This window comes from Emiliania huxleyi (genome assembly GCF_000372725.1).
Source record: "Emiliania huxleyi CCMP1516 unplaced genomic scaffold EMIHUscaffold_568, whole genome shotgun sequence".
Lineage (NCBI taxonomy): Eukaryota > Haptophyta > Isochrysidales > Noelaerhabdaceae > Emiliania > Emiliania huxleyi.
The window spans coordinates 1,869-28,350 of NW_005197737.1; the positions used below are offsets into that span (position 1 = coordinate 1,869).

At 67.2% G+C, this 26,482-nt stretch overlaps 10 protein-coding genes across 10 annotated transcripts in view; 4 read left to right on the forward strand and 6 right to left on the reverse strand.

Moving 5' to 3' along the window:
* Window positions 1-1,967: 1,967 nt before the first annotated feature.
* EMIHUDRAFT_247317 (hypothetical protein) lies at window positions 1,968-3,436 on the reverse strand (the record flags this gene model as incomplete). Its single annotated transcript, XM_005765090.1, has 3 exons — window positions 1,968-2,090; window positions 2,640-2,825; window positions 2,975-3,436. 3 exons carry the CDS (start codon window positions 3,434-3,436, stop codon window positions 1,968-1,970), a joined length of 771 nt encoding a protein of 256 aa, XP_005765147.1.
* A 683-nt stretch (window positions 3,437-4,119) lies between these two features.
* Window positions 4,120-6,462, forward strand: EMIHUDRAFT_120048 (hypothetical protein; the record flags this gene model as incomplete). Its single annotated transcript, XM_005765091.1, has 4 exons — window positions 4,120-4,472; window positions 4,615-4,780; window positions 4,952-5,685; window positions 5,883-6,462. The coding sequence occupies 4 exons, from the start codon at window positions 4,120-4,122 to the stop codon at window positions 6,460-6,462; spliced, it is 1,833 nt and encodes a 610-aa protein (XP_005765148.1).
* Window positions 6,463-11,961: 5,499 nt separating this feature from the next.
* Window positions 11,962-13,680, reverse strand: EMIHUDRAFT_459644 (hypothetical protein; the record flags this gene model as incomplete). Its single annotated transcript, XM_005765092.1, has 4 exons — window positions 11,962-12,048; window positions 12,272-12,415; window positions 12,735-12,914; window positions 12,988-13,680. 4 exons carry the CDS (start codon window positions 13,678-13,680, stop codon window positions 11,962-11,964), a joined length of 1,104 nt encoding a protein of 367 aa, XP_005765149.1.
* A 522-nt stretch (window positions 13,681-14,202) lies between these two features.
* On the forward strand, window positions 14,203-15,279 carry EMIHUDRAFT_120050 (hypothetical protein; the record flags this gene model as incomplete). Its single annotated transcript, XM_005765093.1, has 1 exon — window positions 14,203-15,279. The coding sequence occupies one exon, from the start codon at window positions 14,203-14,205 to the stop codon at window positions 15,277-15,279; it is 1,077 nt and encodes a 358-aa protein (XP_005765150.1).
* Window positions 15,280-17,238: 1,959 nt separating this feature from the next.
* On the reverse strand, window positions 17,239-17,433 carry EMIHUDRAFT_48648 (hypothetical protein; the record flags this gene model as incomplete). The annotated part of the gene is made up of 1 exon (XM_005765094.1): window positions 17,239-17,433. A coding segment is annotated over one exon (195 nt), but the record flags the coding sequence as incomplete, so codon positions are not given.
* An 851-nt stretch (window positions 17,434-18,284) lies between these two features.
* On the reverse strand, window positions 18,285-19,376 carry EMIHUDRAFT_120052 (hypothetical protein; the record flags this gene model as incomplete). The annotated part of the gene is made up of 2 exons (XM_005765095.1): window positions 18,285-19,157; window positions 19,227-19,376. 2 exons carry the CDS (start codon window positions 19,374-19,376, stop codon window positions 18,285-18,287), a joined length of 1,023 nt encoding a protein of 340 aa, XP_005765152.1.
* Window positions 19,377-20,677: 1,301 nt separating this feature from the next.
* Window positions 20,678-21,625, forward strand: EMIHUDRAFT_120053 (hypothetical protein; the record flags this gene model as incomplete). The annotated part of the gene is made up of 2 exons (XM_005765096.1): window positions 20,678-20,857; window positions 20,981-21,625. 2 exons carry the CDS (start codon window positions 20,678-20,680, stop codon window positions 21,623-21,625), a joined length of 825 nt encoding a protein of 274 aa, XP_005765153.1.
* Window positions 21,626-21,911: 286 nt separating this feature from the next.
* On the reverse strand, window positions 21,912-22,949 carry EMIHUDRAFT_247326 (hypothetical protein; the record flags this gene model as incomplete). The annotated part of the gene is made up of 2 exons (XM_005765097.1): window positions 21,912-22,696; window positions 22,883-22,949. 2 exons carry the CDS (start codon window positions 22,947-22,949, stop codon window positions 21,912-21,914), a joined length of 852 nt encoding a protein of 283 aa, XP_005765154.1.
* Window positions 22,950-24,066: 1,117 nt separating this feature from the next.
* On the forward strand, window positions 24,067-25,375 carry EMIHUDRAFT_247327 (hypothetical protein; the record flags this gene model as incomplete). The annotated part of the gene is made up of 5 exons (XM_005765098.1): window positions 24,067-24,553; window positions 24,717-24,781; window positions 24,886-24,967; window positions 25,031-25,059; window positions 25,160-25,375. The coding sequence occupies 5 exons, from the start codon at window positions 24,067-24,069 to the stop codon at window positions 25,373-25,375; spliced, it is 879 nt and encodes a 292-aa protein (XP_005765155.1).
* Window positions 25,376-25,842: 467 nt separating this feature from the next.
* The window catches only part of EMIHUDRAFT_247328 (hypothetical protein), a gene marked incomplete at both ends in the record, with an annotated part of 1,301 nt that continues 661 nt past the window's right edge, over window positions 25,843-26,482 (reverse strand). The window contains 2 exons of the mRNA XM_005765099.1: window positions 25,843-25,998; window positions 26,099-26,464. Of these exons, the coding sequence (XP_005765156.1) occupies window positions 25,843-25,998; window positions 26,099-26,464 (522 nt within the window). The remainder of the gene's footprint in view (window positions 25,999-26,098; window positions 26,465-26,482) is intronic.

A 26,482-nucleotide genomic window follows, 5' to 3' on the forward strand; every position in this document is an offset into this window, starting at 1 on the left:
GGTTCGACTGGACGACGTTCCACAGCAGCCCTCCGAGCGCCACCTCCACCCTCGCGTCGAGCTTGACCTGCAGCAGGGCGAGCGTCTCGCGGCAATGGGGGCGGGGCCTCCTCCCGACCGCCTGCCCGCACCGTGAACATGCCGCGGCCGCGCAAGTCATCCTTCGAGCTCCGCTGCCAGCTGCACGAGAACTGCGCGTACCCGAAGAGGAGGTGGCAGAGCAGCAGGCAGAGCCGCACCGCGACGCGAGTCCTCGGCCGCGAGGCGCGCGCGAGCGAGGAGCGGACCTGAGAAAGCAGAGCGCGGTCTGAGCAGAGGTGCCAGAACGGCACAGCGGGAGCGAGCAGCGGCCGGGGTGGTCCGCCATCTCGGCCAATCTCGGCCAATCTCGGCCAATCTCGGCCGGTCTCGGCCGGTCTCGGCCGGTCTCTGCTAATCTGTGCCATCAGCGGGTCTGCCGGCCCGAAGTGCTCCCCCTCGCGGTGGTACTCGTCGGGGCGGAGCGCGAGCCTACCTCGCAGCCGCAGAGGCTGTGAGCGGACGCGGGTAGCAAAGTGCAGCCCGCACCCCGGGGGGGAGGTGGCACCGCTGCTCGTCGACGCAGCCGAAGAAGAGGCCGACGCCGCGGCAAGCCTTGCCGGCCGCGCGGTACGTGCCGCGGCTCGCCGCGCCGATCGCCCCCCCTCCCGGCCGCAGCAGCGTCTCCGCCGCCCACAGCACGACCAGCGCGATGCTCAGCCAGCGGATGCTCCCTTCCCAGCCGCGAAAGACGCGCTCGACCAGGCCGGGCGGGGCCGCCGGCGGCAGGGGCGGCGGCCAGGGCGGGCTGGGCGGCGGGCTCGGCGGCGGTGGAGGAGGCGACGGAGGCGACGGAGGCGACGGCGGCGGCGGCGGCGGCGGGTGCGGTGGCGGGCGCGGCGACGGTGGTGTTGGCGGGTGTGGCCAGGGCGGCGAAGGCGGCGAGGGCGGAGAGGGTGGCGCGGGCGGCGAGAATGGTGGAGACGGCAGCGGCGGCGGCGGCAGCGGTGGCGGCGGCGGGAGTGGGAGCGGAGAGGGAGGCGTCTCGGGTGGCAGCGGCGGCAGCGGCGGGGCCGGAGGTGTCCCGGGAGGAAGGGGCGGCAGGGGCGGCAGCGGCGGCAGCGGCGGCGGCTCCGGCGGGGCTGGCGGAGCGAGTGGCGACGGCGGCGGCGGCGGGGAGGGCGGCGGCGGCGGCGGAGGGCTCTGCGGTTGTGGGCGGAGGGGCGGGTAGGGTGGCGGCGGAGGCGGTGGAGGCCACGCAGGCGGTGACGGAGGAGCGCGAGGCGACCACGAGTGGCGCGCACGGCGCTGCGGGTGCTCGCTCAGGAAGATGAGCACGCCCGCCACCAGCGATGCGCCGCCCACGGCGATGGATATGCTTCCAAGCACCGCGTTCCGAACCTCCTCGCTGAGGCTGCGCCGCTGCTGCCCCAGAGCGTCGCCTTCATCGAGCCAGTCGTCGTCCTCCCAGTCGTCCCCGTACGCCTCATCCGTGTCCATGACGCCCGCAGCAGCCTGGTATAGCAGGGCCTGTCCTCGATGGATGGGAGTGGTCCGGGAGACGGCCAGGAAGAGCCGCGGCGACCAGCAGGGCGGCCAGAAGGCTGAAGGAGAAAGAAAAATTCCGTGTTGTTGATCTTCCTAGGAAGGGTCGGCTTGGCAAATCGCCAAAAAATTTCGTTTGATCATACCCCTAACCTCGAATTCAGCCGCCGCCCAGTGCCTCCGAGGCGCAATGAGCGCCTGTTGGGCGGACGTTGCCGCGCTGACGCACTAGACCCAAAGAAGCCGCGCTGCGCAACGAGATCAAGGTGCGCCACGGGAAGGTTCTTCGAGCATAAACACCAGAACGCACGGCATGCAGCGTCCGGCATGCGCAGCGCGCCGCAGGCCGTCCCGCGTCTCGAGGTGCAGCGCAAGGAAGAGCAGCCCAAGCTCCCGCGGCGGCGTCACTTCTTGTCCTCCTCCTCCTTCTTGTCGCCGTCCTGCTTTTGGAGGACCGACTGGATGCGCGGGTCGTTTGGGTCGACGCCGGGGAGCGAGCCGAGGACAGACTGCAGGAAGCTCGGGTCCTGGAAGACTGCGGACATGTCGCCGGCGGCGGGCGCGGGTGCGGGCGCGGGCGCGGGCGTGGTGGACTCGCCGCCGCCCCCCTGAGACATGGACATCGCCAGCGCGAGCTGCATCGCCTCGTCCTCGTCCGCCTCCGCCATGACGGCGTCCTCCAGCGCGGGCGCCGGCACGGCGGACGGCGGCGGCGCGGCGGACGCGGGGGTCTCCGACGCGCCGCCGACCGGAGCGCCGGGCGTCTCGGCGGGCGGCGCGGTGGCGGGCGTCTTTGGCTGCTCGGCCGCCGCGCCGGGCATCGACATGGCCAGCGCCTGCTCGAGCAGCGCCTGCTCGTCCGCGTCGCCCGCCGCCGCCCCGCCGGCCGCCTCCGCCATCTCGGCGTCGCTCGCCGGCGCTGCGGCCGCGCCCTCGCCCGAGCTCGCCGCGGCGCCCTCCGCCGAGCCCGCCCCCGCCTCCTCCGCCGCCTTTGCCGCCGCCTCCTGCCGCGCGCGCTCCTCCTCCATCGAGACGCGCAGTGCCCACGCAAACTCAGGGTCCATATTCGGGTCGACCGCGAGGCCGGCGAAGTCTCCCGCGCCCTCGCCGCCGCCGCCGCCCATGCCGGCCATCGCGGCGCCCGCGCCGTCCTCGCCCTGCACGATGGGCGACGAGAGCAGGATGTCGGAGAGGACGTGCGGGCCGGGAGGGACGGTGACGAGGTGCGAGTTGTCGTCAGAGTTGACGGCGTTGAGCAGCGCCTCGAGCTTGGCGGCGTTCTCCGCCTGCGGGCGCGCGGGGCGGGCGGCGCTCGCGCGTGCGGGCGTTCCCCGCGGCTCCCCGCGGCTCCGCGCGGCTCCCTTCTTCTCTGTGTTTGTCCGCGGCTCTCTCCCCCCTTCCTTCTCTCTACGGTGTCTGCGGCCCGGGGCGCCTCCTCTCCAAAGTTGATGATGTCCATCGCGACGGAGTTCTTCTTGAGCTTCTTGCCGAGCTTGACCAGCGCCGCCTCCTCCTCCTGCACCGGCGACCCCACAAAGACGATGATGCGCTGCCGCTGGTTCTTGTTCTGCCGATGCTTGAGCGAGAGCTGCGCCACCTGGATGCCCGCTGACAAGTTGGCGTTGCCGCCAATCTTGATGCCGTGCGAGAGGGAGAGGACCTGGCCGACGTCGCCCGTCAGCGCCACCTGCACCTCCACCCCTCGCCCGGCCGTCGAGAGCAGCCCGACGACGTTTTCAGGGTTGCTCTGCGTCTTTGCGCCCGACAGCAAGTTGACGGCGTCCAGCTGCGCCTCCATCCGCGAGGGCGCGTGGTCGCCGTTCCGCATATAGTCGGAGTTGTCGATGCAGAGGAAGGAGGCCTCGAGCACCATGGATCTATGACGGCGGGCGAGGGGGCTCGAGCGGCGAAAGGGCAGCAACGCAGCAAGAGCGGCCGTTCGCCCCCCGGGGCGTGCAGCGAGTGGCGGCGCTTGCATCGGCGGCGAGTGGGCGGCCGGGTTTGGATGTAGGGTGGGAGAGGGGTGTTCGGGGGGTGGGGGATTCGGGAGGGGGTGGTCCGGAGAGCGAGTGGCAGCGGCGGGCGCGCAAGGGGTGGGGTGGTGCCCGCGCCGGCCGGCGGGGCGGCGCATGATGGGTCGGGAGGCGGGGCAGCGGCGAGAAGGGCTGCAGAGGCGAGGCACGGCGCGTGCGGCAGGAGCGGCTGTCACCTCAGTCGGGCGCCCCCCAGACACGACAAGTTTCTCTTTTTGAGATGACACAAGGCTTCACCTTTCTACCTACCTACCTACAAGGATAGTGGGTGGGGGTGGTAGTAGTAGTTAGTTACCGCGCGCGCGCGCCGAAAACGGCCACGAATTGCGAAAACGGCGGGAGGGCTAGGGCCAAGGAGTTAGAGGGCTCAGCCACTGGGGTGGTGTCGTCAGGATGTGAAGGAGGCATGTGCATGATGCACAAGGGTGCATGAAGCAACTAATGGAACTATTTAAAGAAAAAGAAAGCAGCCCAGAAACGGCGCGAAAAACTTCCGACGCGTTGTGTGCATCTGCCGACAGAAATGCGGCGCACTCCCACCCGACCGTTGCCGCCGCCGGCGCTGGCGCTGCTGCTGCTGGCGGGCGTCGCCGAGGGGCGGCTGCGTAACGCAAAGGTGCCGAGCCGCGAGCCCGCGCAGGCAGCGGCGGCGGAGGCGAAGCCGGCGACGCCCAAGTACAGCCGCCAATGCGCCCCGCCCGCGCACCTGCCGTGCGAGCGGCCGGTGGCGCGGAGCCCGGTCAAGTGGAGCGGCTACATGGAGCGGTCGCTACTGGGCGAGTCGCACCCGCCGCACATGGAGTCGGGCTACGTCAACGTCACCGCCGAGGACTACCTCTTCTACCTCTTTTTTGGGCCGCACGAGGCGGCGCCGCGGTGCGGCTCTCCCTCCCTCCGCGCCGACGCCGCGCCGTAGCGGCCGCCTCCCCATGCCCCAGCCGGCGCCGGCGGCTCGCGCTTCCCCACGCCCAAGCCCGCGTCGCGCCGACCCACCGCCCCCCGCCCGCCCGCCCGTCAGCGATGCGCCGCTGGTCGTCTGGTCCAACGGCGGGCCGGGATGCTCGTCGATGGAGGCGGCGACCACCGAAATGAGTCCGCTCTCCCTCTTTGGTGCAAAGACCAGCGGCAGGCAGGGCTTCTCTCACATCCCCACCACGAGCGCGTGGGCGTGGACGCGGCACGCGGTGCGACGAGCCACCTCTTGGCTTCCGGCCGCTGCCGCCGCCAACCCCTCCCCCCCCCAACCTTGCTCCGCCGCCCTCGCCGCCCCCTTCGCCGGCACCCCTCGGCCCGCGCACGGTGTCGCCCCTCGCTGCCTCCCGCATACCTGCTGACCCTCGCCATGGCTCGCGCAGGCGCTGCTCTTCGTCGACCAGCCGCGCTACGTCGGCTTCTCCACCGGCACCGGCCCCTACGTCACGTCGAGCCGCGAGGCGGGCAAGGACATGGTGACCTTCCTGCGCGCGTGGCGGCGCCTCTTCCCCGACCAGGCGCACCGCAGCCTCATCTTTGCCAGCGAGAGCTACGGCGGCCACTATGTGCCCGCGTGGGTCGCGGCGACGCTCGACGCCAACGCCGCCGCGTCGAGGCCGGAGGACGCGCTGCCGCTGACCGCCATCTTTCTCGGCAACGCAGTCGTGGACGACGCGGTGCAGTCGGCGCCGCAGGCGTGGAGCGACTACTGCCTGGTCGAGAAGATTGTGAACCAGGACGATCGGCCCGACGACGAGGACTCCACCTACGAGGACATCGAGTGGTACCTCGGCTACCAGCCAAACATGTACGACTACCGCCTCGAGTCGCAGGACGGCTGCGGCGCCTTCGGCTACGACTACCGCAGCTGGGCAAAAACACTCAACTCGCACCGCTACCGCGCCGCCTTCAACGTCTGCGGCGACGCCGAGGTGCACCGCTCGTTTGAGGGCTGCAACGGCGGCTGCCACCCGTGCATCGGCGACGAGGTTCCCTTTGACGACGACGACGACTTTGACTACCCGGCGGCGCTCTCGCGCGCCCTCAACGAGGGGATCCGGCTCACCTTTGTCTGGGGCAAGCGCGACCTCGCTGTGCCGTACATCGGAGGCCAGCGGTGAGGGGCGGCCCTCGCGCGCCCCCCCCCCCCACCCCACCCGCGTCGGCCGAGTTCCAAACCACAGCGAGTCGCGAGACCATGGCAGTGGTCAGCACGCATGCAAGCACGCCCAGAGTCGTACGCACGCCGCGTCCGCTCCCAACTCCCGCGAGCGTTCCTCACGAGCGAAATCTCCGCCCCTTCGCCTCGGCCAGGATGATCAACGAGACCCTAAAGTGGGAGGGCGCGGCCGCCTGGCGCAAGGCGCCCCTCGAGCCAATCTACTTTGACGGCACGATAGAGATTGGGCAGATGCGCCGGCACGGCAACCTGACCTACATGCAGGTGGAGGACGCAGGGCACATGGTGCCCACCGACCAGCCTGCCGTCGGTGTTCTCGCTCTCAAGACGCTCACGAACCCGAGTGCCCGTGTGCTTGCGCCCCTCGAGCCGCTCAACGTGACCACACGCGCCTTTGGCGCCGCGGACCACGACGGCAGCGGCAGCCTGAGCCGCACCGAGTTTGTCGAGGCGCTGCGCGATGTGCTCTCCCACCAGCAGGTGCTCTCCCAGCAACAGGGAGGCGACACGCCCGCCCCCACCACCTCACCAATGGCCGCCAACGTTGCGCCGGCGACGGGGGTCGCGCTGCTGCCCTCCTTCTGTGCGCTGCTGCTCGGCCTCGTCGCCGGCGCTGGGTGGGCCCCAGCCTCCAACGCGCTGCGCAAGCGCTGGGGCGGGCGTCGGTGCTCGCTGCCAAGCGCGCTCGACCAGCCCCTCATGCCCAGCTCGTGAGGAGGCTCGGAGCTCCGGCGTCTCGTTGCCGGAGGCAAGCGAGAGCAAACGACGCTGCGGACCAGCGGCGTCGAATAGTAGGACGCGGGGCGCCAGCCGCAGAGGACGCGGCCGGTGCTGCTGCATGTGTGGAAAGGAAAGGAGGCCGACCCGGTCAAGCCTAGGCGCTAGGCCGCGTCCAGGCGGGTCGAGCGAGGCTCGCACGTGCGAGTGTGTGGGGCCCGGACCAAAAGACTGTGCATACTCCATGTTGGCGAAAGGGATCGTCTCTGTCACTGTGTAATGTGGTGTGAAACTAGTCCGCAAGCGCCCTTGATGCCCACCAGCTACCTTGATAATAATTAATATGGCCTCTCGGAGCGGACACTGCCAAATATGGGGTTGGGTAGTAGGGCTAGAGAGGGTCGCTCTAGCCTCTACACTTAGCCTCTGCAGCGAGCGAGCGCTCAACTTGCCCCCGCACGGAGCCGGGCTCAGACTTAGACGCTGTATGGTGGTCGGGGGCCATGAACTTAGACGACATAAGGTGTCGCAGGAGGTGAGGCACGAATACCCTCACGAGCACCGACAGCCTGACCTGTATCGAGAGGCTTCACCTGTTATTCTCCCTTCCCCACCCCAGAGTGACAACTAGTCCACCGTATCGCTCACATATCTCTATATTCCCATACCCCGTGTGGTGGCACGTCTTGCCACTTAGATTACCAATATTAGCACTTTGGGCGCCGGATGGGCGCCCAAATATTGGCACGTAATAGTCTCCCGACTGCTTTCGTGGGGCCACCGCGCCACGAGACAGTCGACCTCTCTACTGTTGTGACACCACAACACGGCGCAGCTGGCGTCTTCCCCCCCCACCGGTGTGACACCACACCTTCGTACTTTGAATACTCTCTACAAATATGTCTTCCTCGGCTGAGGAGGCCCGTGGCGCTGCGGGCAATCTATCTCCCGCGACCAAACCGCAGGACCGCGTACGACTCAACATACACGTGCTGGGCACCGATGATTCGGGTTCAGATGACCATCTCTCGAGCGAGAGACGAGGGACGCCTCACGAGACTCCAGAGGGCCTAGACCGGGGCGATACCACCCGGTCAGACCACCCTGATCACCTCCACACCACGTTGGAGCGTACCGAGCCCAAGGACGACACCGATGCGCTGGACAAGCCATCGTCGCCTGGCTCCGCCGAGGTCAGGGCTACGCCAGCTGGAATGCCTTCTGCCAGGCTGCCGGCGAGCCCTCCTTCGGCGGAAGCCTTACTGGACCCGAAAGGGTTTGACTTGAACGTGGCAGCGATCAAGCCATCCGCAGTGGACTCGCCTCATGGTTTGAGCACCACGCAACCATCTTTTGACGCCCGAACGGGCATGCGACCTCACGTCCCTGCCGAGGACGTCACGGGATTCTCGACCGACGGCATGGAGGCGCTACAGCTGCAGGTGCAACAGTTTGTGCAGTGCGCTGAGGAGGGCACAGCCGCGCTCATGCCCAACGATGTTGGAGTCATCGTCAGGCTCGCCTCTGATCTGCACGGCGCATCGCGCCGCTGCGTGTTCACCACCGCCCACCGAGCCCAGGGCGCAGATGAGAAGTGTGTGGCCTTCGCCTACATCCCTCACCGCACCGACGCGTGGCCTACGCCGCAGCGGGTTCAAGGTTGCGAGCTCTTCACGCACCTCTTCGTGTCGCTCACCCGCGCCTCTCTCCTGTGTGCGCTCTACACCATCACCGGGGAGCTGTACGATCACCTTTGCGCTTTGGTGCCGGAGCTCAAGAACATCCCGCCGGACGAGCCTACTCGCGCGACGGTGGGCTCTGCCCAACTTCAAATAACGTTGCAGCCCAGCCCTCGTCTCCCCTCGGTTCCGCCTCCCGCCCCCGCTGCTACGCTCGTGGCTGTTGTTGAGGATGTCGCTTCCATCGAGCCCGGTGACAGTGACGCCGCCCCCGAAGCACCCTCCTCGTGCCCCGAGCTGGACGCCGGTGCGACCGACAAGGATGCCGTCGAGCGATTCCAGGAGCTGCCTCGGGACGATGGTGGTGTGGACGGCGCCGACCCCGCGCACACCTCCTCCCCCGCTGCCAAGCGTCGCCTCCCCGGCTTCGACGCCATCACATTTTCCGAGGCCGACGGCGCGTACAACCCGTTCGGGCTGTGTAGCAGCATTTGCGTCGCCTGTGCACATGGCTTCGTGCATCTTCCGCTCCAGGAGGGCCGTCCAGGCGACCCGTGCGAGCGCACCCTTCTCGATGGCAAGCTCGTCGCGCCTGCCGTGGTACTGCAGGAGCTCCAGCACCATGGCGTTCAAGGTGAATGCTGCCAACGTGCGGACTGTGCGGCGCACTCCCGTGCGTGGGCTCAGCAGTTCCGTGCGAAATGCCAGGCATCTCACGCCTCGGAGGGCGGCGTAGGCAAGACCGAGGCGGCCGTCGAGACAGCGCTTTCTGCCACGGTTCGCGATTGGACCACACAGCTGAACGTGGTACTCTTGAAGCGCGAGTTCCTGCTGGTCGTCGTACCTCGCTCCCTCCCGACCCCTCCGTTGAAAGAAACTGAGGGAGGTGTGCACACGATGGGCCGAATCACTACGCGCCGCAAACCTCGCGTTGACTATCGCGAATCGCCCGCTGCAGACGTGGACAATTGCACCTGGGGGCACACGTTATTTCACCGTCGCTTCCCAGGGGTTCATGTGGTCACACGCGACGGCGAGCCATTCCTCGCCATTGCCCGGGATCTCGGCTTGGTGTCGTGTGTCGCCGTGTCAGAAAAAATTAAATCCACCCAGGAATTTTTTCCCCAGCAAAAAAAAGGATGACAGAAGTCTGCCTTCAGGTAGTGAATGCCCCTGAGTCAGTGGGAATACTCACCGAAACTCGGGGCCATTTAGCGACAACTCGGGGCCGGCCTCGAGTTGTGGCGAAATGGCCTCGAGTTATCGCGCGATGACTCGAGGCCTTTTTGCAAAAACTCGAGGCCGGCCTCGAGTTGTCGCGAAATGGCCTCGAGTTTTTGTGAATTGGCCTCGAGTATTCGCGAAATGACCTCACGAAATGGCCCCGGGTCTTCGAATTTTCAACATTTTCGAACCTCCGAGGTCAAATTTCACACACACACAAAACACTTGCGACCGGATGCGAAGGGGAAAAGGGACCGGACCGGACCGGACCACAGGACCACTGGACCGGACCACAGGACCACTGGACCGGACCACAGGACCACAGGACCACAGGACCACTTACGTACGGCTCACTCACGTGCTTACGACGACTCTATCACATACAACAGAGATTTGTTCAATCAATGGTCACAAAGTCGGCGCGGATTTCTTCCGGGGCACTTATCGTCGCCCCCGCGCACGTGTCCCGCAAGCGGTACAGCCATCAACAACGACCGACAGTGGCTACGATAGTGATCCGCAAACCAGAGGAAGGCGATATGAAAGGAACAGGGAGTGGAGGGAGCAGCTCCAAGCATTATAGCGCCGAAACCCGAGGCCAAATCGCGAATACCCGAGGCCGGCCTCGGGTTTTTTTGCGATTTGGCCTCGGGTCGCCGCGCGGGTCGCGGCGCCACAACCTCAACGACCAAGTGGCGTAGTGCGCGTGGGAATGGCCGCCAGCACGGCAAGGAGGCACTCCCCCTCAAGGAGGCTGCGGCGATGACTCACACAAACACACACATAAATTTAGACATCAAGTTTGTCGGCACGGATCTCGATTGGCTCGCTGACCTCCCCCCCATTGTACGTGCGCGTCAGGCGATAGAAATCGCAGCCATACAGGCCGATGGCAACGGCGTCGGAGACGTCGTCTGGGAGCTTGATCTTGCGGCCCGCCTGTGTCCGCATGTGGTCCGACCCGAGGGTCCGGCCGAGGATCGTCTCCACACGGTCCCTCACGTCGGACTTGCTAGTACCCTCGCCGTCCTTGAACTTGAGCCCCGACTCCTTAGCCTTCCACGAGACCGGCAGCCACGAGTGCACAATCTCGGGAGGGTGAGGGACGGAGCTGGCAAACTCCTTGATCACGCCGCGGACCTCGTGGTTTACCGAGTGGCCTTGGCCGACCGCGCCGCTCATCGGCGCGCCGGCTCGAGCCGGCGCGCCGTCAGGCGGGGAGCCGACTTGGAGGTCGTGGGGAGCGCGCGCGCGCACTTGGAGGATGGAGCGCTTCTTGGACCTTGGTTGGTATGGAGTGCGCCGGGTTATTAGCCTCACCTCCCGCAGGGCCGGGGAGCTCTAAGTCCTAAGAAGCGCACCCAGCGGGCCGGATGCTCGGGATCTGGGCTGCGGGCTACAGAGCCCTAACCCTGGGGGCTGGGGGTAAAGAAAGAAAGAAAATACAAACACGCCAAGGGAGGGATGGGAGGACGGCACGCCGCCACCACACTGCACACAGGGATTTTTATAAGGAGAGGAGTGTGGTGCTACATGCACATGCGCATGACATGTGCATGTAGCCGTCGCCCACCCTCGCTGCATGGTTGGCCGCGTCTTTCTCTAACCGGGTATCCGTGTGCAGACTCTCGGCCCGGGAGGATAGTGAGTGACCGTCTACAGTAGGCTAAACGGTGCTAAACCGCCCTGGGTTAGGGGGCGCTAAACCACCCTAACCCACCCCGTTCCATAGTCTCTCTAATATCCCTTTGCAGACTCGCGGCCCGGGGAGAACCGAGCTTCTTGCCCCCCCCCCCCCCCCACCCACCCCCCCCGGGGGGTGGAGCACTTGGATCTGGGCTGATGTCGCGTTCGATCCTCCGCAGGGACTCGGGCCCTGCCCGTGCGTGCACCAATACTCTCGACGCGCTGCATCGGTGTAAACGCGAGCTCGGGCTGATGCCAAGCCAGTGCTATCCGCGTAAATCTTATTCTGGCGCCTGCGATGCAGCCGAGTTTGAGCTGAAGCGATGTATGGCACACGCTGTCGATCCGGCCTCCGCGCGGGTCCTATACGATGCGTCCCAGGCGCCGCCAGAACACATCTACCGCGAGAGCACTTAATAGAGCGGAGAGAGGGCTGATCTACCACGACTCGCCTCACCTCAGGACCGGCAAACTCGAGTGGCGGCGAACGCTCGAATACAGAGAAAGCTGCAAAAGATCCATGTGCCGTGCACTCCGTGAATTCGCAGGTCACGGGCCGGCCTGGCGCGGGCTGGCCTAGCGCCGCAACCTCTGCTTGGTCACTCGATACGCGGGGCTCGGGCCCGCACCGCACGGCCGTCGATTGGCAGCGCCTCTCTGTCTCTCTCGGCGGCCCTGTTGTGACCAAACGAAGCCGATTTTCTCAGCGAGAGGGGCTCATACTCAAAACCCCCGAATATACGTACACCACAACAGACCCACACTGCTCACTGGCCGCAGGGTTTCGTGCTGGCGCCACACATTTGCCATGACAATGCTCTGATTCGGGGTGATCGTGATGCCGCGGTGTGTGCGCTGCGGACACGCCGTGCGGACAGCGCGCCGGCGTGGCCGTGGAGAGAGACGATCAGAAAAAGTCCGCAAAATGAGAACCGGAGAGAGCGTCGGAAGAGTAAGCGCGTCCAGCGTGCTTCAGATTGCTCTTCCTGGGCGTCTGTGCCAAAGGGCCGCAGCTGCATCCAAGGAGGCGCCAAGCCTCCCCGTGCTGCGCCTCCCTCCCTCGCCTCCCTGTCCTCGCCGCACGACGCCCCGGCCCGGCTCTGCAGTGTGGTGCCGCCGAACGAAGTCCCGCACCTACGAGAGCAGGGAGCTCTGGGCGATCACAGCGGGCCCGAGCAGGCTGGCTCGGCGCGGGTGCGGGCGGCGGCGCGGCTCACCCCTGCCGGCTCCAGCTGCCCGTGCTGCCTCCAGACGGGCCCCATCACCGCCTGGTCCGCCACGAAGCAGGCGCGCGGAGAGGAGAAGTTCTGCTCGGCGGCGTGCGCCCACTTGCCCTCGTAGTCGGAGCAGCCGGCGTCCGCCTACTCCCGCGGCGCGTCCCGCCTGAGAGAGGGAAGAGAGCGGCGGCTCCAAGGCGAGGGCCGCCTTGGCGCCGCCTCGCGCGCGGGGCCGGAGGAGCTCGGCGAGGCGGCGGCGGGCTGGCGAGGCGCAGCCGCCGGGCCGGCGCACCCAGTGGCAGGCGTCTCTGCGGCCTGCCCGCCCCGCCTCGCCCCGCCTCGCCTCGCCCCACACGCCTCCCCGCCCCTTGAGCGCCGCCAGCTCTGCGAGGAAACCGGGCCCCGCTTCGGCGATCGACGCGTTGAGGCGGCGGCTGGCCTCGCGGTACAGGAGCGAGTCGACGGGCGCGTACCGCCGCATCAGCGCGGCGCACTCGCCCATGTCCGGGCACACTCTCCTCAGGATGCGTCTCCGCTCGTCGCGCCTCGACGCGCCCCGCAGGTAGCACCACCAGTTGCTCTCCGTCGCTGGCTCGGCCCGCATGCAGCCGGGCTGCACCGTCGCGGCGGCGCTGAGGGCGACCTGGCGTGCAGAGAGGTGGCGGGGTGGGAGGGCGGCGAAGCGCATCGCCGCAGACCAGGGCAGGCCGAGGCACGGAGGTGGGGGGCGCCTCCTCTCCCCAGCCGAGCCGGCGCAGCACCAGCAGAGCGCTCTCGTCGAAGCGCTCGGTCGTGCCGACCACGTCGTACGACCGCAGCGACCGCCACGCAGCGGCCGCCCGCGCCGTCGCGTTGTGGTCTCCTCCTCGCCACCGCGCCGCCCACGCCGTCCGCTCCTCATGCACGAGTGGGCAATACGCGGCGGTGTTGGCCGAGCGCGAGTAGAGCAGGATCTCTGCCTGCAGGTTGGGCGACACCGCGACCCACTGCGAAAAGTTGTGCCCGAAGCGCCTGCCATCTCGCGCCTGCCGAGCGGCGACGATCCACGTGAAGAAGGAGAGGTAGTAGTCGAGCGGACTCCGAAAGCGCACAGTCAGGAGCATTTTCATCGGCACGCTCCGCTCTCGCCACACCCTCCGCAGCGCCACGAGCTGGCGCAGCCGCCTCCGCCAAGGAATGCCGTAGTCGATGTAGCTGTGCGCCTCGATGCACAGCCGGGGAGGCGGCGCCTCGGGCGAGAGTCGAAGGAGCGCGTGCACAGTGGAGTTCCATGCGGCCGAGTTTTGTGAGAAGCCCCAGTACATGCAGTGGCCAGCACGCTCAGCCTGCGTCAGCACCGATCGGAAGGAGGTGCCACCGTTCTTTTCAATGTGCCGGTCGACCAGAAGGACGCCGGAGGCAGCGTGCATTCGATGGCAGCGCCGGCGCGTGCGGCGGGCTCTACCTCCTTTCGAAAAGAGAATTTTCGACATGCCGCGTCCCTCGATGGGCAAGGGTGCCGTCCTCCCATTCCATTCCCTCCCTTGGGTTGTCTGTTTTCTTTCTTTCTTTCTTTGCAAGGGACTGGCGCGCACTGGCACCAACACAGATACACACGAAAAGAGAATTCGAGCGGACTCTTAGAGATACACGTGAGTTCGTGTTTTTTTTTGGAGGTGTCTTCTTCTTCGTGTTTGCCAAAACCCTGGGTGACCGTCGTGACAAACGAAACCGGCCGGCGCTTCATGACCGTGGACCGTGGTACCTAGGCTTGCCGCGAAACTGCCGCGTCCGGCTGTTGATGAACACGCACACGGCACGCCCAACCTTGTTGTTGAGAAGAAAATTCACGCAGGGGTTGATCAGAACCGGGAAAAAGTAACTGAAACTCAATACGCGCGATTCCGCGCTCAAAGTTTCACTCAATCCCGCTCAATGTGAGTGCATAAAATATGTGGCAAACGGCCCTGCTCGCGCTGCTGCAGTTCGGTGTCTTCCGCGCCGCCTCCGCTGCAAGCGTGCACGACGGCCCCATTTTCGCCTTTGTCGCCTTCGACAAGGTGGGCTCGACGTCGCTTCGACAGATCCTGCGGACCCGTGAGAAGCTGCACAACCACTCGGGAGTTCTGGACGATCACGCGGCATGGGACACTGACCGCGAGGACGGAATTGCCCATCCCATCTGCGATCCAATCGTGGACCAGTTCAAGGGCGGCTGCCAGGACGTGGACAACTACGCCTCTGTCAACATTGGTGCCCACGACGTGCGAGGCTTCCACTTTTGCGAGAGGCAGCGGCGCCCGTGCAGGTACTTTACGCTGCTCCGCCACCCGATCGAGCGCCTCCGGTCGGCGCACTCCTATTTTTGCGAGGGTTGCAAGGAAGGCGGCCGCCAGTGCGTCGGCGGGCGCGATGTGCAGCAGTGGGGAGGGGCGCTCACGTGCCCAAACATGAGCCTCGCGGCGTACGCGCGGGCCATCGGGCCGGTGTACACGCGCACCTTTGCACACAAGGCGGAGGGCGAGCCTCTCGAGGGGCCGCTTGAGGCTGCCGTCCTCGAGATCGTCGATTTGACCGGACTCGGCCGCTCGAAGGTGCGGGATATTGTGCGGCGGCAGACTCCGACCCGCGAGGCGGCGTATCGCGCGCTCGACCAATACTACGAGGGGTCCGGGCCCTTCCGCGGTGTGGCGGAGCTTGAGGGGGGGGCTACTTTGGCGCAGACGCCGGTGGAGGCTGCAGATGCGTGGCTCCAGGGAATTTGCACGCTGCTGATTGAGCCGGGGGATAGTGGCAGCCCGACGCTCATTGCTCAGCTGGCGAGGTGGATGGGGGACCGGCTCTTCGAGGAGAAGATGGCGCATCGGCTCACGCACAAGAACGTCCACGAGCACGGCTCTGGGACGAGAGCGGCGGATGCACAGGTGGCGGCGGAGCTCAGCCAGGACATCGAGCTGTACCGTCGCGTGAAGGAGCGGTTTGACCGAGGGGAGTCGTGCACGAGCTATAGGGTACCCCTAGGATTCTGAGGACCGGGGTTTTTAACGCCCTTTTATAAGAAATGAGGTCCTTCTCAATAAGATGGCACTGACCACTGTGGACAGCGCCATTAAGGAGGCATTTCTTCTCAATTACAAGGGTCTTGTTTCTTATGGTGTACCTGTGTTAGTGCCAGTGCGCACCAGTCCCGTGCCCAGTGTTGTGCGAGGGAGTTTTTCCCTCCCACCATCCCGGCCGGCCTCCTCCGTTCTAGCCCCAACTACCACACACCACCACCGACCTCCCCGCGCCCCCACACGCCGGCCCCGCGCACCCACGCCACCACCATCGCCCACGTCGCCCTCCCGGCCCCCCACCCCGCGCCCCAGGCTCTTCATAGCTCCGCTCGGAGCGTCCTGGCGCCGCCTCCCCAACCGCTGCGGCCCACGCGGCCGCCGGGCGGCGCGACGGCGGCTACCGGCCGGCATAGCCCTTCCAGCGCCGGCCGGGGGCTGCGGCGGCGCGCGGCGCGCGGCGGGCAAGCTGCCTGCTGGCGGGCGGCGCTTCTAGTCGTGATTTTAGTGCCGCGTAGGTCGCCCTTCGGCCACTTCTCGGGCGTGCGGCCGCAGCGCGGCGAGAAGGCGGCACGCTCGGCCCGCTGGCGGAGGTGAAGCCCCCCAGAGCGGGAGCTGGCGGGCCGGGGGCGTCGGGCGGGTGCGCGGCGGCACCCGTGCCACCGGGACGGGCCGTGGTGGCCCGTATGGCGGCCGTGAAGGGCCGTTTGGTGCGCCCCGGCGGCCTCCACTGCACGGCGGCCGCCGGGGCCGGTTTGGACTGTGTTTGGGGGGGTGGAGGGGTCCGGTGGCCGGTGTGATGGTCGTTTATCACCCTACTATCACCCACTTACCGCCCCCGGCCGTGGGGCCTCTCCAGACGCCGCCATTCATGATTTCAAAGGGTCCTGCCGACGCTCATCACAGTGCGGCGGAGGGGCCGGAGCCGGCGCCGCGGAGGACGAGGATGGCCGTGACGGACCGGGACGAGCTCTGGGAGGTTCAGTGTCAGTGAGTATATTGTAGAGACCACCCATGTGCACAATATCTTGACTGAGAGCTAATTCTGGGGAGGCGATGCCGGGGCCGTACAGCAGCTTGATGGTGCTGCGCCGGCGTGCGTCCCGCCGGCCGCCGGGGCCGGTTTGGACTGTGTTTGGGGGGTGGAGGGGTCCGGTGGCCGGTGTGATGGTCGTTTATGGCCCTCCTATCACCCACTTACCACCCCCGGCCGTGTGGGCCTCACCGGACGCCGCCATTCATGATTTCAAAGGGTCCTGCCGTCGCTCAGTCCGAATCACAGTGGGGCGGAGCCTACCCTGGCTCTAGCGAGAGGATTCAAGCCGCACCCACGGGACACTTCGAGCACACGCGCAAGCGCGCGGCGAAGCGCTGCCGCCCGCGCTGCGGGACGCCGGGGCCTATGTGTTTGATTGTAGGTACTCGATTTTTTGAAGCTTCCGGTCTGCGGTCTCACACGACTAAGCTTTTGCCGCGGGACTCTGTGGCGGGCACTCAGTCTCTCTCCTGCGGAACAGAAGCTGCGCTCTCTCCGCTCTCTGTATCCCCATTCCCATTCGACGGAGCGCTAATTTGACTGGCCTCCTCGGCACAGGGCGTGTTCACGGCGGGAGAGGGCCCCGGGCCAGCTGCTGCAGCTGCTGCGGCCTTGGCCTTGGCCTCGCGCCTGCGCTGCCGCTTGGCCTTGAGCGAGTCGCCCTCTGCAGCCGCCTGCTCCGCGGCCGCCACCCGCTCCGCTTCCACCCTCTTGGCCTTGGCCTTGGCCTTGGCCAGCACTTCCGCCTCCGTTGCCTCATGCTGCGCCGCTCGCCGCGCTTCGCGGTTCTGTTCCGCCTCCGCCTCCGCCTCGCTCTCGGCCGCCACGCGCTTCTGGCGGTCTCGCAGGAGCACCTCCTCCCATCCCAGCTGGCTGTCGAGCCAAAGCGCGCGAGCCTCGTCGAAGCAGAGCCGCCTCTCGGCCACGCTCAAGCACTCGTGGGCCTCCTGGATCGCGGCAAATCGAGCGGCTGCGGCCGCCGCGTCGTCGGGGTTGCGGTCAGGGTGGTGCAGCTTCGCAAGCCGCTTGAAAGCGCGCGAGATGTCTTCGCCCGACGCGTCGCGCTCCAGCCCGAGCAGGCTGTAGAAGTCGACGGAGCCGAGCCTCGCCATCGCTGGCTACCAAGGTAGGATTCCTCGTCCGGCGGAGTCCGGACTCGAGTGCCTGTACCTGTACCGGTACCTGTAGGGACTCCCTTCCGCCCACCGCAGAATTTTCATTTGGACTACTCTACTTGGCTAAAGTGTCGGGCACACGATCCCGGCGTGAACACGCCGATCTGGTAAAATCCCGAGTGCCTACCGCACGCGCCGCGTCGCGGCGCGTGCGGTAGGCTTTGTTTGAAGTCAAAAGTCGAATCAGAGCGAAGTCGGCGTTGTCCCCGATTTTGTCCCACGGACCGCCCGTCCGGCACCGCTCCGGGACGCACGCCGGCGAAGCACCATCAAGCTGCTGTACGGCCCCGGCATCGCCTTCCCAGGCTTAGCTAGACTGAGAGATATTGTGCACATGGTTAGTCTCTACAATATATACACTGACACTGAACCTCCCAGAGCTCGTCCCGGTCCGTCACGGCCATCCTCGGCCTCCGGAGGGCCCCCGGCCGCGGCGCGGTGCGGCGGCGTCACAAATCCGACCACAGAGCACCGGGACGCGGTCGGGGGATCTGAGGCCCAGTGAGGCGTATGCATTGCCCATCCAGGGCTATCACATATGTGTTTCATAACATACTAGGAAATCGGCAAAAAGGAACAGGTCCCCGCCCGTGCGATCTCTGTGCAGGGTTCTTTGTGAGGGGGGTGGTCGGCGACTAGCCGGCTGCCGGGCAGCCGGGGTCGTCTGCAGAGAGCAAGTGTGAGATGGTGCGGAGACCAGAGTGACAAGTGTCGTTTTTATATAGGATTTATAGCACTCACCACGCAATCGTTACCGCATCTTCACGGCCTTAGGTTCCCAGCGGCAGCTCCTCACCTCTGCCACTTGTTGTTGAGAGAGAGATGCTTGATGTGTCGCCCCGCGCCCCGCTCGCTGCCACCTGGCGTCGTGGCCCCCAAGCGCGTTGCTCCGGGTGCAGCGAGTAGAAGGTCTCCGTGGAGGTCGATCGCACCCACGGCGGCCGCAGCGTGAAGTAGAGGTGCCCGTCGCCGGGCGTCACGTTCCAGTCCTCGACGGTGCGTCTCAGCCGGTACGCGTTGACGAAGTGGTTGGAGCGCGCAAAGGCGTTCATGTAGGCGACGAGCCCGGGCGCCGCATCGAGCGCCGAGAGCTCGACCCGAATCACGATGTGCTCGTCCTCCGTCGAGCACACGACGAACGGCAGCGACCAGTCGGCCTGCAGCTGCCTGTGGATCTGCTGCACCATCTCGGGCAGCATGCTGCCCGACGGCAGCTCGCTCGACGACTCTCCGGCACGCCCCTTGTTGCGCCCCGCGGGGCGAAACGGCCCCGCGAGGATTGCGGCGTCCTGCAGCCACTTTTGCCTCAGAGCCTGGTCCTCCGCGGCGCCAAACGGGTCCGGCTCGCTCTGGTATACGCTAAAGCCGTCGGCTCTCCCAAAGGCCTCGTGCCTCAGCGGGCAGGCGGAGCCGGCCGCGCGCCACGCACCGCCACCAAACCGCTCCGCCTGTGACTCGTGGTGCAGCCGCTCCTGACGGCGGATGCTCTCGGCCATCGAGTAGGGCGAGGGAATGTACTCAAACTCTGAAAACGCCGATCGCCTCGAGTACGAGCCGCACGCTGCAACCGGCTCGCGGCTCTTCAGGACCTTGCGAAAGCGGTGGCGCGCGACGCTGCCGCAGCCGAGGCGATTCGGTATGTCCTGCGGGCGCATGCGCATCTAGGAATGAGAGCGCGAGAGACTGGAGGCGCAGCGACCCCCGCGATGAACCTTGAGGGAGCAAAAGTTGCCGGATCGGAACGCCTGGGCGATCGCGTCGGCCTCGGCGTTGGTGTACTCGGGCAGCTCGGCGCAGAGGCTGGGGAGAGCGTAGTGCGGCGCCGGCGCTGAGGCAGCTCGTGACGATGGCTCGTCGGCCATGCCTCAAGCCCGGGCAGCCTGTTGCGCCGCAGAGAGAGGCCCTAGCGAAAGGGCGTAACCGTCAGGGCGCGCCCGCCGCAAACTCGGGGTTAAAAGAGCCCGCGGCAAAAAGAAAGAAGATGCGCGACGGAAGGAAATTTGTAGAGTTCTTTTGGTCTGGCGGCCCTCGCGCGCGCAGCGCAGGATTCTATATCGCCCACGGGTACCGTCGGGTACTTATTTTAAGAGCAGGTAAACAGCAATAGATCCGGGTGTAGTGCCGGATCAGTTCCTGGAGCCAGGGGGACCGATTCGCGCTTGCCAAGGGACCAATTGCTAGACACCCGGGGGGGGGAGGGGGTACACTACAGGGGGGCCCGCACAGGTGGGCGAGCCAAACTCTGGCGGAGGCAGCCCGCTCACCCCCAGGCGCCCCTCGAACCGGAGGGTGGTCTGCCGCCGCTGCGCGGTCGGCGCGCCGAGCGCGGGAGACATATCAGCTTCGCGCCACAGGTGGGGGGACCGATTCTCAGCAAGTTTGGCAGCGCGGGCAGTGTGAAGGATCGATTGCTGTACAACGAGGGACCGATTCCGTGAGGGCTGGGTATCGATTAGGCCGCTTGAGGGCCGGATCTATTGCTGTTTACCTGCTCTTAAAATAAGTACCCGACGGTATAGAGTTCATCCATATGAGTTCATCCCTCCCTCCCACCCACGGCGCACGGGTATAGAGTTCAGCCTCCCAGCGGATACCCTGATACCATGTGCCCATCGGCCATCGCGCGACTGACCGGATACCCTGTGCGCGCCGATATCCGTACCCCGCCGCCACGTTTCCGAGCCCAACGTGCGAGTCACGCGTCGCCACTTGCCCGAGATGGCCGGGGCCACCCCCGCCGCCACGACCGCGAGCCCCCCTCGCGGCTGCGCACTCTCCGGCCGAGGGCGGCACCGCTCCGGCCGACGGCACGGCCTTCGACGCGGCGGCAGAGTTGCAGGATGAGTGCACGCCGGCACTTGAGGGGACGGAGCAACGTTTGCCGAGACGTGGAGCACTTGGAGCACTTGGAGTGCAGTCGGTAACGAGAGAGAGAGAGAATTCTTGATACGAAACCACGACGACACACACCAGTCGACTCGCATCGGTTGCCTCCATGAACGGCGGAGCTATTCTCGCGTCCTCTCTCTCTCTCTCTCTCTCTCTCTCTCTCTCTCTCTAGTCGGTAACCTCACATCCAGGGCCGTGGGTCTGGGTTTTCTCAGGACGCTCTCCTCGTCGCGAGGAAGCACCTGCCTTCTTGGATTAGCCGTCCTGCCGTGCGATGACGGGAGCGCGTTCGCGCGAGGGCGAGGATGAGAGTGGGCCGCAAATGCCGCAGAAGAAGCACTTTCGCTCACGCGCACACTCCAACGTGCTCAACGCCAACGACTTTTGGTTCCCAGCTCGTCCGCAGGACGTGCCCTGGGGCGAGTACTTTCCGCAGCGTGCCAGCGGCGAGCGGGTGACCTTCGTGGATGTGGGATGCGGCTTTGGCTCACTCTGCCTCTCGCTGGCGCGCGCCGCTCGGCCGCCGCGCCACCCGTCCTCGGCCGCCTGACGCCCTGCCGCTCCGCTTGCGGCACAGGCAAAGACCTTCCCGTCCCAGCTGGTCCTCGGCATCGAGATCCGACCGAAGCTCGTCGAGTACGTGCAGAAGCGGGCCCTCGCCCTCCGACACGAGGCTGCGCAGGCGACGGCTGCTGACGCCGCCGACGCCGCCACGTACGAGAACGTGTGGGCGCTGCACAACAATGCAATGCGGTTCATGCCAAACTTCTTCGAGAAGGGCCAGCTGAGCAAGATCTTCATCTGCTTCCCCGACCCCCACTTCAAGCGGAAGAACCACCGGAAGCGAATCATCTCGCAGCCGCTGCTCGCCGAGTTTGGGTACACGCTCTCGGCCGGCGGCCACCTGTACGCCATCACCGACGTGGCAGAGCTGATGGAGTGGATGGTGGGCCACCTCACCGCCTCGCCTCTCTTCGAGCGCCTCTCGCGCGACGAGCTGCGCGCCGACCCGTGCGTGCCGCTGCTTATACACACGGACGAGGGCCAAAAGGTGCAGCGCAACAACGGCAACATGTACATCTCCGTCTTCCGCAAGCGCGCGGACCCGGCGGCGCCCCGTGACGAGCCGCCGCTCCTGGGGAACGACGTCGCCGCAATCGCTGCCGCGGACGCCGGCTACGCGCCTGAGGCGGGCGGGGAGCGGCGAGGGATGACGTGGTAGGCATCTCTCGCGTTTAAACTCTTACAACGAACGAGTGACGCGTTTTCGCCCTGTAGCCGGCACTCCTCCAAAGAGTGCTCCAAGTTCGCACAAAAAAAGACCGCCGCACTGTGACGTATCCCGCCCAGCGCCGCCCCTCTCACGTTGTGGGCTGCGCGACGGCACCCACGCATGATCCCAGCGATCCCACTCGGACACACCCCAATATAACGTCGGAGAGAGAACGCGCCGCCCACACCGCGTACCCGCGCGACCACAAAACAGCCTCCGGCTCGGACGACTTTTCTCAGGCGTCACACGTGAACCCGACGTCGCGCACGGCTCGCGCCGCCCTTCCGAGCGTCGCCGCGTCGGCGCGCGGCCCGAGCCGCAGCCACGCCACGCCGGCCGGCAGGTCCACCTCGCAGTTGTCGACGCCGTCGACCGCCTCGAGCGCGGAGAGGACCTTCTGGGTGCACGCCGTGCACCCCATCCCGCCGACCTGCAGCGACACCGCCTCCCCGCCGCCGGTGCGCCAGCCGTCGCGCCGGTGCACCCACCAGTGGAGCGCCTCGGGCAGGAGCGACAGGGCGGTGCAGAGCGCGGTGGCGGCCGCCGCCTGGACGAGGCGCGGAGGGGTCGCGGCGAGGGCCGCGCGCCACAGGTGGCACTGGAGCACGACGGCGAGCGCGAGGAAGGCTGGCCGCGGAGGGCCGAGCACGGTGTTGAAGCCCGCGCAGCCAATGGCGAGGGTGGCGTTGAGGAGGAGCTGCAGGGCGCAGCACGAGGAGGAGGCGAGGCCGACCAGAAACCACCACTCGAATCGGCCGGCTGCGCGCCGCAGCGCGAGCCGCAGCGCCTGCGTCCCGCTGGGCGGAGCGAGCGTCGAGACCGCCGCGCATGCCACGAGCGAGAGGAGAAAGCGCGGGCCGAAGCCGGGCTGCCAGATGAGGTGCTCGTTCCGATCGAGGGCCGCGACGGCGGGAGAGACGCTCGCTCGGTTGAAGGCGAGCAGGAGCGGCCGGACGAGAGGAGCGCTGAACAACATGTCGGTGCGGTGCGCCGTTTCCGCGCGGCCGGCGCGCCTGCCCCCTACCCAAAAAGTCCAAAAGAAAAAATTCTTATCAAACTCATGTGGCTGGGTCGACCGCGCCCGAGTCAACACGGCGGACGCGATGTGCAGGCCCCTCGATGCCGCAATCGTAAAACTCTGCCGTCCCGTGACAGATGGCGTCCCGACCGCCCGCCCGGCCGCCGCCGCGCCTCCGGGGCGACGACGAGGGGCCCTCGCGGCCACGGCGCCGCCAGCGGCCATCGGCCGACCCCCCGGCTGCCCGAGTGCCATGGCTGCGGCTCTTCTCTCCGCCGGCGTAAAGCTCGGGCCTTGAGAGATGGTGATCCGGCCAGCCGCTTGCGCCTCCGGGACGACGTCGGGGGCTTCGCCGGCAAGGCGCCGCCAGTGGGGAAGACACCCCCCCCCCCCTCCCCTCCCCCCCAGACTACCCCAAATTTATGGCTTCAACAACTTTGGCCACTGGCTTCATGACCACCCGGCCAGCCGTCATTGCACCTCCGGCGGACGATTTTTGGGGCTTCGCCGGCAAGGCGCCGCAGCGGGCATTGGCGCACTCTTTCCTGGTGGTTGCCATTGCTTCGCTTCATCGGCCGGCGAGAATCAAAGCACGAGCCGTGCTACCAGCGGAGCACGACATGGAGAAGGCATCGCGGCTTTGCACGCCCCCAACATTCCCCTGACAGCAGCGCCCCACGGCGTGGGCTGCGAGGTCACTCGGGGTGACCCAGGGGGCGGCGGGGGAGCACTCTCCCGCCGGAGTAGCGGGCGGTCTTCCCGCTCCTCGATCGTATTTGAGGTGCATCCACATGCCCCGCCCACCACCTTCCCGGCAGCTCCACCCGCTCGGTGACGTCCTCATCTTCTCCCCCCCTGCCCCGCCCCCCTTCAGGCAAGGCCCTGGCCACCAAAATCGCGCTCTGCGCTCCGGGAACGGGCAGCAGCGCGACGCAGTTCGAGAGCGAGCGGCGGCGGCGGCTTAGCACCAACCATGTCAGTGCAGGGGCTTGCTGCGTGGGCCCCCGCCACCGGACTCCGTCGGGCTCGCGTCTCCCTGCCCGCTGAGGGGAGCGCAGTGTGTGTGTCTGTGTCTGTGTCTGTGTCTGTGTCTGTGTCCCTGTCGTGTCGTGTGTGTCGTGTGTGACTCTCGCAAGCTCGCCTCCCATCGTCCATCCATCGACCGAGTGCGAGCCATGCAGCGTCGAATGCAGCGTGCTCACAGTGCCGCTCGCAACGTCAGGGGTCGTCCGAGGATTCCTCTAGGGCCAGCACGAAAAAAGAAAGCGTCTCCCCTGCAACCCTATTCCACCGAGGAGCCCGAACCCTGACTGCTGTCTTCGCTGCGTCGGCTTTCGCAGTTCGTGGCCACCCCTCGACCGCTGCTGCTGCCATGCACAAGCTCCTCGCCACGGTCATCCTCGCCTCGCGCGTCGCACACCGGCCTCCGCTGCGAGCCGTGCTCGCCCGCGCTCCGCCACGCGCTGCCAGGCTCTACGCGGCTGCCGGCAGTGCGATAGAAGGCCTCGACACAGAGATCAACCTCGACGGAATGCGCAAGGAGTCGCAGCGCAAGCTTTACCGCGCGCAGAAAAAGGCGGCAAAGGCCCGGGAGCGCGCGGAGCTCTGCGACGCGCGCATGGAGGAGCTGCTCTCCGACGAGGACGCGGCGCTCGAGGCGCTCGAGGCGCTTCCCAACTGCGACGAGCTGCGCGCCGCGGCGGCAGCCGAGGCGGAGAGGGTGGAGCGGCTGGACTCGCTGGTCCAGGGCCTCAAGACTTGCACGGCTTCGGCCGACGCCGCCGACGCCACTCCGCTCGCGCAGCTGCTAAGCCTCGCGGCCGACCTCGGCGCGGCACCGCGGCCGGCGCCATCGCGAGGTCGGCCGCCCCACACGCCGGCTCGCCCTCGGCCGCAGGCGTGAGCGACCAGCCACCGGCTCGGCCACCGCCGAGACCGAAGAAGCCAAAGGGCCCGCGCGCCAACCCGCGCCTCCCCTACCCAACCCGAACCCGAACCCGTACCCGTAACACCTTACTCTAGGCCCGCGCGCAAAGCCGCGCCTTCCCTACCGCGTCTTCCGGAGCGAGGGCGGCGCCGAGATCCGGGTCGGCAAGCAGGCGAGATGCAGCGGAGATGTGGCCGAGAGGTTGTGGCCGTGATCCGCGCCTCGCGAGCGGGGAGGGCGAGCGTGTGGCGCTTGCCCGGCCAGGCGTCCGACAACGACGCCCTCAGCACCGACCCCCTCCACCGCGACGCGGACGACTGGTGGATGCATGCGGCGGGCTGCGCAGGTGCGCTGGCCAGGGACCGGCCCGCCTCGCGCACATCGAGTGAGCGAGCGTCGGCTGCCGCAGGCTCGCACGTCGTGATTCGCGCGGAGAGCGTCGGCGACGCGGCGACGCTGCCGCGAGAGGCGAGCGGGAAGGGCGGGGCCAGGGGTTAGGATGAGGAGAGGGGGGCATGAGCTCGCTGCTCCGCGGCAGGTGGAGCTCGACGCGGCCGTCCTCGCGGCGAACTACTCAAAGGCGGCGCGCTCCGGCTCGGTCGGCGTGAACCTGTGCCGCGCGAGGCAGGTGAGCAAGCCGGCCGGCGCCAAGCCGGGGCTGGTGCAGCTGTCGGGCGACGTGCGCACGCTGAGGCTCAACTGGAGGAACGAGAAGCGGCGGCTCGAGCGGCTGCGCGACGCGCTCGAGGGCTGAGCCTGGAGCTGAGGCCGGTGAGGGGCCCGAGGGCCCGTCTTTTACGATAGAGCATATGGGAGAGAATTAGAGCTGGTCCCACCGCCGCGCCTGTGGTCCTGCTGTGGTCTACGCCGGGGCGCACAGCCAACGAACGTACACACCGCCTGTGCACAGCGCCCCCACCGCCCGTCGAGGACCACACGACCGCCATGCGATCATCCACACGCGGGAAAAAATACGTGGCGGACGGCTAGGCCGTCCGCCGAGGAGACGCCCCTGGCACCTCAGTCTCTCTAACCGCGTCGACATTCCAGGATCGCGCACGCTGAGAGTCCGGGTGTGGCGACGGCCCGTCGCCGCCGGTGCCGGAGCCGTGCGGAGCCGCGTTGGCTGGTGCGCCGCCGCCGGCGACGCTCCGGGTCGACGGACGGCGCGGCTACTCCGCCCGCGTCGTTCTCCTCCCTCCGCCTCCGCTCCAACTCGCCTCACTCGCGCGCCTCGAGCTTCTCGCGCAGCTCCTCGGGCGTCGATCGGTAGAGGGTGCCGCAAAATTCGCATTTGGCCTCGATGACCTCGTTCGAGGTGAGCATCTCCTCGAGCTCCTCTCGCGGGATGAGCGCCATCGTCCGCAGCACGCGCGCCTAGAAGGGGCGGAGACGGCTCTGACAAGGCTCCCCGAGGGGTGCCGTCGTCCGCAGCCCGCGCCTCAGAGCAGGGGCACGACTCCGCCAAGCCGGCGACCGGCTTGTCGTCGGCGAAGACCGGCTCGAGTCCGTCGAGCAGCAGGTCGACGATCTCGCGCGGCCCCAGCCCCTCCCGCACCAGGCTGGTCGGCGAGCGGCTCGCCAGCTTGGCGATGTTCTCCTCGAGCCGCACAATCGACTCCTCCGCCGCAAACGGCAGCAGCTGCACGTACCAGCCCCCGCCAGCGTCCACCCGCACGCCCGCACTCGGCGGCGCGTCGGCGGCGGGCGGCTGCAGCTCCCCGCTCTCCTCCCTGCCCTCCGCCGCGCCGCCGGCGGCGACCGGCGACACGAATACGCCGGCGGCGAGGGCTCCCTGCCGCTGCTCCGACTCGAGCAGAAAGTAGTTGATGTCTTCCGGGATCTCGCCGGTCCGGATCTC